The sequence below is a fragment of the Raphanus sativus genome, chromosome 2 (assembly GCF_000801105.2).
Source record: "Raphanus sativus cultivar WK10039 chromosome 2, ASM80110v3, whole genome shotgun sequence".
In the NCBI taxonomy this organism is placed as follows: Eukaryota; Viridiplantae; Streptophyta; class Magnoliopsida; order Brassicales; family Brassicaceae; genus Raphanus; species Raphanus sativus.
The window spans coordinates 9,494,277-9,506,997 of NC_079512.1; the positions used below are offsets into that span (position 1 = coordinate 9,494,277).

The following is a 12,721-nucleotide window of genomic DNA, read 5'->3' on the forward strand; positions in this document are numbered from 1 at the left end:
ATATTGGACATCAAGGGGAAGTGTTATAAATATTGTAGTGATGTCCATATGGAAAGTCCTAGATATACTTGTTCCCCACTCCAAGTTAAGCTTTGTCTCCAAGCTATTGTATCCTATATAAGGAGATCATTATTCATGGAATAAGACACCAATTCCTCTCTTCTCCTCTCTTCTCTACTTTATTTACAACAATTATCAAAATCAATTTTGAATGAAATGGATTTTAAAATAAAAAGCCTTGCGAATTGAATAAGTATATATAACCGTATCAATAATAGAAATTGTTCAGTAAGACAGAATCATCTGATCCCAGTGTGTTTCCATCTTCAAAATATTTTCCTATAATATATAAGCCGATTGAAGACATCCCTCTATATATACTTAACGAGAGACATAAATTAAAAAGGAAAAGTAATTCAAAATTCCCAATAGTTGCTCCCATAAGAATAAGGGTCCCTTCCTTATTTTTCGTACCTTAAAGTCTATAATAAGTGATAGTTGTAAAAACCTGCTCGCCAGTAGTTTACCATTGAGAGCTTACTTGTAGGGGAAGTAAGATCTTAAGTCTGATGACAGATTTAAAGGTCGAAGAGATTTGTTGGAGTTTCTGGGGAACGGACGTTGAACGGAAAAGGTAACACGTGAGGACGCTTATCTGCAAGTGCCTTTACTGGACGATGAGGCAAAGAAGGAGATGGTCTGTAACTGGGCGAAGAAGCAGACTCATCAGTATCAGTTGTAGCAACAAGGGCAGGTAGTTTAGGCCAGGAGAAACTCGCCACAGGCCTGCAGATTCTGAAACCAGTGTTGTGTATAAGTGAAAGTGGTGATCGTTGGTCTTGTCGATTATCTTCCCTAGCTTTTTGAGGTGGCTCAGTGATTTGATTTTCCTTCACCTCTCCTTCTCGTGTCTTCATCATCATTGGTGAACCCTCTAGTAGAAAAGGCATCTCCGTTGAGTCTGGCATTCTAGGACAGTTCTCGTCCACTGTTTTCTTAAGCCATCCCATGTCTTCCTGCAATATTTGCATCCATCATCAAACATACAAATGTTTCATCAGGAAAGTTACAGACAGTGGGAATCTTTGATCACATACACCAAATGGACACTTTTTAAATTAGGGTTTATTGGTACATATTAGGGGTATGTTTAGCAAATATAGAAGGTTTCACTTTTGAGTAAGTTCAGCTACAACTAGAAACAAGAGTGTTTGTGTTTGGAAACTCAATCTGGAGATATATTTACCTCCATTTTGCGCAAGGTTTCTGCAATTATCACTAGCTGGTTCTCAATTTGGCATTTCTTCTTCAGCAGATCAGCGTACATTTCCTGAGACAAAGCAGCAGAAGTGTTCAAAAGACAGTATTATCACAAGGTAGAAAGGTTTTGAGTTCTTTACCTTTGCTGGAGTCATCATATTATCATGGTCCACGTTCTGGCTAGTAACACAAGATTTAGGTGTAGTCATGATAGCAAGCTCCTCCTCTTCTTTCTTTGACGCGAGTTTCTCCATCTCTCTGCTCAAGACCACCAAGACAGACATAAGCGACAGTTGCTACAAGACAACACTTTTGAATCATATAACCAAAATCCAATAAGTTGGGTTTGTACCTTTTAAGGCTAGCTAATACTTGTCTGATGTCACGGATCTCTCCAGCGCAGACAGGATCTTGAGTAGGACTGTCACCAAGCTTCCAACCAAGTGGAGGCGTCCAGTAAGGATCTTCGACTCCTGCTTCTTTCCTTAAGTCAACCAAATGAGAACTCTCCAACCAATACTCCATAGCTCCATCTGCATTGTGTTTTCTCCTAAACCTGTCTTGACCCCCAGGAGCCACCTTTCCCGCCATGTGCTTAAGCAGATGATCCAAAAGACCCGTGTCTCCAATCAGCTTCCTTGCTTCTGACCTCAACTCTGACCTGAGCATGGAGTTACCAAACACTGCGTTCTTCTCCTTCATCACTTTTAACATGTTCTTCTCAGCAAGTTTGTACCTTTCAAAAATTCCCCAACAGTAAGTTAAAAGAAAAATTATCAAATCGTTAAAAGAGAGAGAGAGATGCTCTTTTTTTACCTCTCAACAGACCATCTGTCAATAAAGTTCTTCTCTGATCTCCTCTTGTAAACCACAATTTGATTCTCCTTCTTCTGCTCAGACACATGAGCGAGTCTCTGATCTCTGCTCTCTATTACATCCCCTGTTTTCCTCTTCTTGTAAACCACGATTTGACTCTCAGTCCTGGATTCAGTTATTAGCTTCCTCTTACCAGTCCCATCATCATCTTCCTCCTTGAGTCTAGCACTCTTCTTGTTATGGCGGCTCTCGTAGCGGACACGCAACCTCTTCCCCCACTTGATCATCCCTCTCGATCTCAGCTCAGACCAGCACTTTCCGTCTGGCGAAATCGGGCGGTAGAGTGTAGCGTCGTCCGGTTGAGGATCAGGAGAAACCCAGAACCTCCACGTGTCTCTGTTGAGAGAAACTTGGTGATGTGGGATTCTTCGGTAAAGCAACTCTCCGGCTAGCTCCGCCCTCGCCACGTACCCCTCGTCCAAAACCGGAAGAAGACTCTTCTTCTTCTGCTTCTTATTATCCGGTTTAGTCCGGTTCAAATCAAAATATGATCTGAGTGAGTACATGCTCGGGTACCGGAGAGACACGTGACGTCCCGTGATTTTGTTCACCTGATGAGCAAAAGAAATCAGTATTGAGAAAACACGTGCGAGGAGTGAAGAACACGTGAGAATCCGTTGTTACCATGACGATTCTGATAGATTTGAGCTGCTCCGGGGATCTTAGAGGAAGGATGGAGGAATCGATTTCGTAATAAGATCCCACTCTTATGTGCGCCACGTCATCTGTTACCAAACCAACACCCAACAAAAAAAAAGATCAGAGAGGAGTTTTAAGAGAAAGCGATGGAGAAGAAGAAGAGTTTCACCAGGCGGCGGAGGCGGCGGCGAACTGGCGGAGACTCCTCCTCTGATCGGGTACCTTTTCGCCAACATCGTTTCCTGCACACGACGAGTCAAGTGGGTTATTTCAGAGGAGAATCAGTTAGCTGCTGCCTGGAGAATATAAAAGCTGACTAAAACAAGAAAGAAACACACACGCGCTATCGGGTGCGCGCGTGGGAGACACAAAGGAAACACTGTCAACATCACTAGACCGACGACGACGATGATGATTTTATTTCGATCGTACTCATTAAATACATAGAGAGAGAGAGAAAAAGCTTACGATCATGATCTTCTTCTTTTTCTCCCGATGATCCTCTTCGATTTCCCTGGAAAAATCAAACCCATCAGTAACGAAAAATCTAAATCTGATACAGTGAACATGAACGCGTTCGAAGCGAGGATCGGACACATATGAACAATTATGTTTTTTCTCACCGGGAAAAAAAAAAGCTTTTTCTCTGCAGAGAGGTTTTGCAGGAAGAGGAAGAAGGACGAAACGGGAGAGCAAATCGGCAGAGGTTTATATACAGGATATAGAGAGAGAGTGTGTGTGTGTGTGTGATGTGTGAGCCTGAGATGCGTGTGCATGTCACGTGAGTGTTTTCCCTGCTCTGCAAGTTGAGTTTAATTGACATATTTACCCTCAAACCGCCAGTTACTATGTTACTGTGCTCGTTTGCAGGCGACTTATTTGTCTGTGCTCGTTTACAAGGTAGAGAAAATATTGGCATGTGCAGTGAGACGATGGATTCGTGCCACGCGTTACTTTCTGAAAGTTGTGTGATATTTTGACGGTGGTAAAATATGAAGGTAATGTGGAATCGACTGTACCTGATAATAACTTTGTGTTCCCGTGTGGTTTTGAGGTGTTACACACGCGCATACAGTTATCACTCTGTTAATGCCTACTGAGTCTAGTATCTAGACTCTAGAGCGGGGACCGAATACACTACACTTGAGAATATCAATTTTTTTACTTTTTATTTTCGTAAATATGTATTCTTTAATCATTGATTTATTTTGACAAAATAAATATTGTAAATTTATACTATGTGTTTCGTTTTGGCAAAACCAAATTACAAACCAAACTTCATTCACACTAAATTTGTTTATAATTTTTTTTTATCGTCTTGTTTATAATTAATTTTGTTGAAATGATATATAACTTTCTAGCTTCAATATTTTCTTTTTTTCACTCAATTTGATCCCACGCGCGCGTGCGGTCATCATTCCGTTATAGCCTACTCAGTCTACTACTAGAGTCTAGAGTTGAATCATATTTTCATACTGTATTTAATTTGATACATCGTCTTCCTTTTTTTCGCACAGGTAATCTTTCATGGAAAAAAATCAAGAGAGGATGCATTACTTTTTTTTTTTTGACGAACTGAGGATGGATGCATTACTTGAATACAGTAGGTTATAATATGTGCCTTTGAGCGGAATGAACATATATATATATAATTTTTGCATACCATTATTTTTGGTATTTTTATTTACGTAGTACATATATAACTAGTATTACCTCCGTGGTCCGCACGCGACAATTCCACTGTCTTTCAAATTATTTAATTTTTTTCTTGCTGATAAAAAATTTAATGACTCAAAATACCAAAATAAATTACTATTCTAAACCAGTAAACCTATATAAGACATTCGCACAAAAATTTAAGAATAGTTGCATTCAAGCGAAGTGATTGGAAGCATTAAAACAATTTTTATATAACTGTTTCTAAAATGAGTCAATCACACATGCTTGAAAGCTTGCTTCTATATAAAAAAGATTAAAAGTATGGTATAAAATATTATATTTGGTACGTTTGATTTTATTTTGTTTGTTAAATAAAACTCTCCAAAATGTAAATATTTCCATGTCAAAATACTCGCGTTCGTATTTTAAGATGGGAAAAATACTGATCTTAGATAATAGTCCTATTTGTGCCAAAAAAGAAGAAGATAATAGTCCTATGTACTTAATTATTTTTTGGTATTTATTTACGTAGTATTGTATATAATTATATTAGAGTAAGCACAAAAATCAAAATCAACACCTCTTTTCATTTACAATAATGTTTTTGATAATAAATCAAAATAATCATTTTATTTTATATGCTATATAATTAAATTTCATTGACATATATAGTATATTTTAATATAAATATTTATTATTGAGACTTCATATTTATATGATTTTATTAAAATTTGTATATATGATGTAACAAAAAATTTAATCATTAATCATAATTTTTTTAATGTTTGATTTTTTCAATATAAATTTATAATTAAAATATTAAGATCTCAATATCAATGAAAATTTCAAATTAACATATTTATATATTTTATATAGTATATAAATTAATTTAAATAATATGTATACATAATATTAATATCTCTTAGATGAGCTTTCATATTCATATGATTTTATGATTATTTGTTTGAACAAAAAACTAATTTTGAACCAAAAAAGAAAACTAAAAAGGTTAAATCATTGATCCAAAAAATTTCAATGTGCAACGTTTACTATTTTCAGTAATATAACATTTTAAAAAAGTTTAAGTATAATTTTTAAAAAAGTTTTTTAAAAGTTTAAGTATTTTTATTATATGGTTAATATAATTGTTAATTTTTTAATAATATATGATTAAACAAAAATGAGGGTGATACAAAATTTGTTATCCAATTTTTATTATTTATAATCATTAATTTTCATATATATTTTAATCATATTAGGCAATTCCATAGATGTAGTTCAAAAAGAAAATAGAGAAAATTTTTTTGTATACTGTTAACCAATTTGATAGTTAGTTTAATAAAAAATATAATATATTTAGATAGATCAATTTATTTTTTTAGAATTATTGTAATGATAACATGTAACTATCAAAACATGTTAGTAGTGCATTATATTCGTGAAATTATATATGCGGTCACCTCTATGGCTCTATTGATGGGGCTAGCATATCTGGTACTTCAATATCTGGTACTTTGGGTTGGTTGGGTCAAATGACAAAGTATTTTATTATTGGACTAGTGACATATTCAATAGAGTTACTAACACATTTAATTTTATTTGGTATTGATTAAATATAAAAAACATTTTTCAAAAACTTAAAAAGATTTTTAAAATTCCAAAAAATTGAAAAATAAAGAAATTTTTTATAAAATTAATTTTGAAATTAAAATAAAAAATAAAAAATCTTTCAAAAATTTTCAATTTTTTTTTAAGTTCCAAAATAAAAAGAAAATTTTCATTCTTCGGATTAGTAAGATTAAATTAAATTAAAATGCTTAAAATAAATATTGTACCCATTATGAGTGATATCTTAATTTTTTAGCTGATAATTGTAAGTGCAATTGTCCTAAATAGACTGTTTTCAAGTTTTTGTCACAAAAATAAACCGTAAGGAGAAAACTGACCAAAATATTTCAATTAATAGGTTAAAAGACCATATTCTCTAGATATATGAATACAAATATATATAAAAAAAAATTCGAATTTTTTTTTATTTTTTCAATTTTTCTTTTATAATCCGAAAAATGAAAATTTACTTTTTTGGATTCTTTATAAATGAAAATTTTGGAAGATTTTTTATTCTTTTAAAGAAAAAAATAAATTTTATTTTCAATTTTAATTTCAAAATTAATTTTATAAAACAAAATTATTTTTTTCAATTTTTTGAAAATTTAAAGATATTTTAAGTTTTTATAGAATTTTTTTATATTCAATCAGTACCAAATAAAATTAAATGAGTTAGTAACTCCATTAAATGTTTCACTAGCCCAGTGGTAAAATACCTTGCCATTTGTCTCAACCAACCCGAGTTCGAATCCTCGGGTCTACTTGTTTTCATCTTCAAATGAGATGAAACGACGCCGTGTCATTTAACGCCAACATTTAACGTCGAGTTAACACTGTCTCAACTGTCGGTTAACAACGTGTCAATATGGTCAGTCAATCCTAAGTTGATTAATAAACTAAAAAAGTCAACAAAAATAAAGAGTTTTTATGGCCAGAATCGAGTACAGATTTATTTTGGCAATTCGTGCAAAGTTCATAATTTTTTGGCCGAATTCTCTTTTTTTTATTGGTTGAACTTATTTTATTTAATCAAGAAAAACTGTATAAAATTTCTAATTTTCTTAAATTTATGCAAAAAAACTTAAACACCTACTAAAATGATATGGAGTAATATATTTTATTTTGGATATATCAGATGAAAATAATCGGATAAACACTGATAAAAACAATCAGAAAGAAATCAAATGTAGTAGCTGATTCGTTAGTTACGACTGCTCGTATTTTTCATCGTTCTCTTTGTTACTTTGGTTGTTTTATTCCACTCTGGTTACCCAGACCACCTCAAGTTTGAGTAATAGAATAGCCTTTCGATGTTAAAAAAAAAAAACAATCAGAAAATCATGGATATTTTCAGAAATTCATGTAATTTTGGGTAATTCGTTTTTAGATTCCGGCGAGACCCAATCCTCCAAAACCAGAGAGAAGCACAAACAACATAATGTAATGATATAAACAGAGGAAGAAAAAAGAAAAATAAACCAGCATAATCAAGAGAAGCTGTGAAAGAAAGAAGGAAGCGAAAACCAACGAAGCTCACAAGTCGACGCCAAAGGGAACTAGTTAAGGTATTTGTAACCTGTTGTAAAATCTACCTTTGGTAACAAATTTGTAGTCAACGTTGAAAACACATATGTATTTGCAATCTTCTGTTGTTTTCTATAAAATATAATACTCCCAATATGTTACATATTATGAAATTTTCGCACATATTAATAAAATATATTAAAGGTCTGATTAGTTTTCCTGCTACCACCCGCAAACACAATTTTTGCGATTGATAGCAGTTGATAACGTTTCAAAACAATTATAGTTACGAACGGTTGTGGGTGGATAAAAAGTTATAAAAGTATTTTTTTAAAAAATATTTTAAAATTTTAATTAAGAATTAAAAATGGAAATATTATAAACAAAAATATATTTATATATATACATTTATATATTAATTTAAATTCACAAATAGTATCATAGTTTGTTTTATAAGAAAATTAAACTAGCTATTCATTAGATTTTTTTTTAAAGATAATATACATACATATGTAAAGATATACACATATATAAAACGAAAAAAAAATCTTTTAAATTTTTTAATATAAATCTTCAAAAACAACTATTAAAATTAAAACTTTCAACTAATTAAAAAAACAAATAAATAAACATAATATTATCACAATAGTATGTTATATTTTTATGATATTATAATATGTTTATATTGGTAATTTATTATTAAACCGCTGTAATATCTCATAATCAACCAGTTACAAACATCCCGTAAACACAACCATTTTTAAATATTATGCCAATCATACAAAACGCTAAGTCTACCAAATCAGTATAGCTATCCTTGCTCGTCCATGTATAACCATGTCCAACTTCTTCAAATTCCTGTATCTGTAATCTATAAGGGCTTTGATCCTTTATTTGTTTTGAACTAGAAAATAAACTAAAGATTAGATAAATGAAAATTCAAGAGGGTGGTTTCTAATTCTAATATTTCATTAGGGAAATTCTCATATTGTCTCAAGTCAATTGAATCCAAAACCCATCAATTTTATTTTTGTTGCATATGCATAATTGTAGGAGAATTTTTTTTGTAATGATAATGTGACCCCCTCCCCCTTCCTTTTGCTTTTTATTTCATTTTATTCTAAGAAATTAATTTTCAGTAACAAGAAAAAGAATAATAGTTTTGGATCAATTCAAAAGAATAACAAAAAATAATACTGCGTGCATTGCTTTGTTGTATTCAATTCAAATGTTTTTTTCCTTTAACTAACTACAAAGATGATGGGTTTTTCATTCTATTTTCTATATAATATCGAAAGAAAAAAACCTAAAACATAGAAAGGAAACGATAAGAGAAATTGCTAATTACAAGTTTTAAAAATCTCGTTAAAATAAATAACTATTTTTCTACTGATCTCGTTCTCCGTGTAGGATACTGCTTTTTGGTTTAATTTCATAGATTAAATGAAGAAAACTCCTCTACTGTATTAATCTACTTTATTAAAAGAAAAATCTATGTTTTAACTGAAATTATATAACAGTGTTAATTTTTATGTATTATTTTTTCTTATTAATTTCTTAAAGTAAAAAGTTTTCAGTGAATCAGTTACGTGAATTCTGAATTCTGAGATGGTACAGATGCCAAAGACGATAAATTTAGTTTTTTTCTTTTTATCTAACGGCCCTATCTCATTTATATATGCATAACTTTTTGTGATTATCTTTTTCCCATAATTTCAAGCCAATAAAAATTTAATAAGTATAATTAAAAAATTTTGAAGTTTATGATTAAGAAAATAAAACATGCAATGAAAAAGTTAAAAATTGATTTTTTAAAAATATTTTTTTAGAATATGTAACTTTATGAAAAGGAGAGAGTACTTATTGTATATAGAGTTGCACTCCTCTGTCAAGACCCAACATAAGTATTTTAATTTTTGGCCCAAAGTCGGAAATAAAAAGATAATCTAGCCTGTGGCCTCCCAATCCATACCATTCCGGTCCATGTCTAACTAGGTCACAATCGAAATGGTCTCCAAGATACCTAGTATAAAGGGAGAACGAGAGCGGCATCCAAATTAAACACACGACATTAAAATGGCTAGAACTAGGGTTTATACTTTCTGGTCATTGTTCTGACCAAAAATCTCCCATTTCTTACTGCTTTTAGACAAATCTTTTGTAAACTCGTCCGCTTATTCAATGAAAACGTCTTCTTGAACATCTACAAAACATACTTGCACTTTAATCATCGTTTAACCAAACTTTGATTTAAAAATAGTAATAAAAACTCTTGTCGTTCACAGCATCAAATCATCAAATACATTTCAAAGAATTTTTTTTTTCCTGAAAAACATTTCATTTCAGAGATTTTTTTTTTGGTTTTTAACTAAATTTTGGATAAACTAAAAAGCTAACAAGAAAAGACTAGTAAAGAATTTACAAGATGTATGTATGTTACGATTAATTAGTTCCTATTTCTAGAGAAAACAAGTATGAGAAAGTCGAAACATTCAAAGCAAAAGAAGCTTCTTCTTTCTCGTCTTCGCGTATCTTGAATAGATCTCATGGCTTCGTCACTTCTGTAAGCTCTCATCACCGAGTCTTGTTCCACTTCTTCTTCTCTAAACATCAAATCTGCCACGTCATCTTCGCCGTAGAAAACATCTCCCTGTCCACCGTTAACTAGACTTTTCCGTCGGCATGGCAACGATGCTGCAACTCGTGATCCCGCCGTTGTAGATGGTAAGTCAACGTTGGGAATCGAAGAAGCATCTCTTCCGTTCATCTTTTGGATGTTGTGATGTTTTCGATCCTCTGTATCTACCAGAAAACTCAACTCTAAAGACTTTGCGTACCTAATTTCGTACTTATCGTTACTTATACGAAAGGTTTTGGTATTTTTATTTTTTTTAATAAGACTAGGAAATCTCAAAGAAACAAGGATGTAAAACGTTTACGATTCTATGAAGATTTTTTAAATGTGTTTATATTTATCCAAAAGGATACTTTATCTTTCTTTGTTGTCAAAACAAATATTTTATCAAAATCAGGAGATTACACGCTACGTAAGTAGAATATTTCAAATCAAATACTAATTAACTTTTTCGTATAATTTTCTTTTAAAAAATCTTGTGATAAGGATCTCTCTATTATTGATGAGTTTTAAACAAACCAAGTGGGTCTATATAGTATCCTTATTAAATCATGCATCTTCAGGTCCATACAAAACAAGACCTTGGATTTTTTGCACTACAAAGGCCGCATCACGAGGTCAGAGCTGTGGTGTGATACAGGGACAGAGTCATGGTGGTGTCCGTCGTTAGAGGAACTCATCTCTTGAACCGGTGGCGGGTTAACCACAGTCATTGGCATCACAAAGTTATCCGAAAGACGGTTCTTCATCTCCCGGTGTGCTTGACAAACAGCACAGAAATGGAGGAAACAATGCACCATACACGGGTCGCAAGGAGAGTCCTATTTAATCACCAAAATATATAACAAACACGTTTTAAAAGCATCAACCACCTGCGGTTCAGATATGTCACGAAACTTGTGATTGTACCTGGAGATGATATTTGCGCTGGAGAGTTTGCCTGACGTTTCCAGTGTAAATCCCACACATCCACCAAACAAAGAACAAGCCTTCCCATAAAAGAAACGTGGTATGTGGATCTATACCGGGAATACAAACAAGCAAGGATGCGGCCGTAAGACCGCCTTCTACTACAATCGAATGGCAAACACATGCTCTCTTCCATGAGGTTTCCTCCTCACTCAGAGTTTCATAGACACGTCCAAACAGAACACTTGGGCAAAAGAATCCTTGCCAAACTGTATGAAGACATGGAAGTTAGGAGCTCATAGTTCTAGTGAGATCACTCATTTGATTATGGTTTTATAAAGATGAAAAGAAGCAAATGAAAAAATTACAGCTATCCATGTCCTCAGTGCACCCGAATATTCCGGTAGTCCATGGCTCATCTGCAGGAGCTTCAAAATTTTCAGGCAAAGTTTGGCCACACTCGTGGCATTTGTAAACATCTAGCTGCAGATTCAAACCGACCGGATTGGTTTTAGGAAATTATAAATTGATGCAAGAGTCAAGCACGTAAACACTACTGATAGGTTACTTGATGAACACGAATCACGGATCTATGACGGAATCTATATATACATTCTTGATCGTAAACAATTGAATACAAAGAAATAACCGTGATCAGGTGATAGTCCTCTTGAGATGCGTAAATGTAAAATCAGATCAGTAGAGAGAGAAATAGAGACATACTTGAGGAACCTGAATCGGTTGATTGAGTTCGCCGGGATTAACCTCATCGACCGGAGCTTGTTCCTTTGTCAACTTGACGTACCTCGACGGTGCTCCTCCGCCCGACATCTGAATCCAAAAATTTTAACGGTGGTCGGATCTCTTTGAATTTGTTTTTTTTTTCCCTTTTTCTAATCACATTGAATAGAGCTTAACCAAAGTGTTATCAAATGAGTTAAAAGATTGGTCTTCTTTTGATAGGACGCAAGAATACACTTGTACATATGCTGAGGTGGCAATAAAGAGAAGGCCACATAAGTATAGAACCGGAAATATTTTTAAGAGTTAGAAGAAGTCTCCGAAGTTTCTTTGTTCCCACATGTTAATATATAAGAGAACGAGTCTTAAGCAACGTTCTCCATCGATCAGTAGTGCATGAGTATTGATGTGACACAAGAAAACAGGTTTGCAAATGCTCATGTGGCAATAAGAAAACAAATATAAGACCATGTACCAAGGTTAAATATTTCAACACCATCTTTTAACGCACTACGGCATCTCTCTCTCTTCTATGTAATAATGTTAATTAGATTTTCAACACTATATCTCTTAATGCACTACTGTCACTTCTCTCTCTTCTACGTAATTTAACATTTATTCAACTTTTACATTTACAACAGCCTGTTTGATAAAATCCAACATCATATCCAAACATTTTCATTTCATAGTTTTACTTTTTATATAAATGTAAATTATTATTTACAACGATTATTAGTAAAATCAAACTAGAATAACATTTAAAAATTGTTTTGTTTTTAGTTTTGTATTTTCAAATAATAGATCATAAGATTTTGAGTTTAGATGATTAGTGTCGAAATTAAATAAAACAAATTTTTATTTATAAAGGCT

At 32.8% G+C, this 12,721-nt stretch overlaps 3 protein-coding genes across 3 annotated transcripts; all 3 read right to left on the reverse strand.

Moving 5' to 3' along the window:
• Positions 1-252: 252 nt before the first annotated feature.
• Positions 253-3,613, reverse strand: LOC108839700 (protein DYAD-like). Its single transcript, XM_018612479.2, has 9 exons — positions 3,399-3,613; positions 3,244-3,289; positions 2,945-3,017; positions 2,761-2,861; positions 2,077-2,687; positions 1,613-1,996; positions 1,401-1,518; positions 1,247-1,330; positions 253-1,016 (listed from the first exon to the last, which is right to left on the reverse strand). The coding sequence occupies exons 1-9, from the start codon at positions 3,596-3,598 to the stop codon at positions 579-581; spliced, it is 2,055 nt and encodes a 684-aa protein (XP_018467981.2). The 5' UTR covers positions 3,599-3,613; the 3' UTR covers positions 253-578.
• Positions 3,614-9,764: 6,151 nt separating this feature from the next.
• On the reverse strand, positions 9,765-10,490 carry LOC108841134 (uncharacterized). The gene has a single exon (XM_018613920.2). The coding sequence runs from the start codon at positions 10,331-10,333 to the stop codon at positions 10,013-10,015; it is 321 nt and encodes a 106-aa protein (XP_018469422.2). The 5' UTR covers positions 10,334-10,490; the 3' UTR covers positions 9,765-10,012.
• A 187-nt stretch (positions 10,491-10,677) lies between these two features.
• On the reverse strand, positions 10,678-12,064 carry LOC108841038 (cell number regulator 6). The gene is made up of 4 exons (XM_018613826.2): positions 11,834-12,064; positions 11,479-11,593; positions 11,111-11,379; positions 10,678-11,022 (listed from the first exon to the last, which is right to left on the reverse strand). Exons 1-4 carry the CDS (start codon positions 11,939-11,941, stop codon positions 10,798-10,800), a joined length of 717 nt encoding a protein of 238 aa, XP_018469328.2. The 5' UTR covers positions 11,942-12,064; the 3' UTR covers positions 10,678-10,797.
• Positions 12,065-12,721: the final 657 nt, after the last annotated feature.

Excerpts from the sequence above, each read along its gene's own strand:
- LOC108841134 (XM_018613920.2), bottom strand. The coding sequence starts at position 10,333 with ATGAACGGAAGAGATGCTTCTTCGATTCCCAACGTTGACTTACCATCT.
- LOC108839700 (XM_018612479.2), bottom strand. The coding sequence starts at position 3,598 with ATGTCAATTAAACTCAACTTGCAGAGCAGGGAAAACACTCACGTGACA. Across the intron at positions 3,018-3,243 it reads AAAAGAAGAAGATCATGATC|GAAACGATGTTGGCGAAAAG; the intron begins GTAAGCTTTTTC and ends CGTCGTGTGCAG. Across the intron at positions 2,862-2,944 it reads GCCGCCGCCTCCGCCGCCTG|ATGACGTGGCGCACATAAGA; the intron begins GTGAAACTCTTC and ends GTTTGGTAACAG.
- LOC108841038 (XM_018613826.2), bottom strand. The coding sequence starts at position 11,941 with ATGTCGGGCGGAGGAGCACCGTCGAGGTACGTCAAGTTGACAAAGGAA. Across the intron at positions 11,594-11,833 it reads AACCGATTCAGGTTCCTCAA|CTAGATGTTTACAAATGCCA; the intron begins GTATGTCTCTAT and ends TTGAATCTGCAG. Across the intron at positions 11,380-11,478 it reads CACTGAGGACATGGATAGCT|TTTGGCAAGGATTCTTTTGC; the intron begins GTAATTTTTTCA and ends GTCTTCATACAG.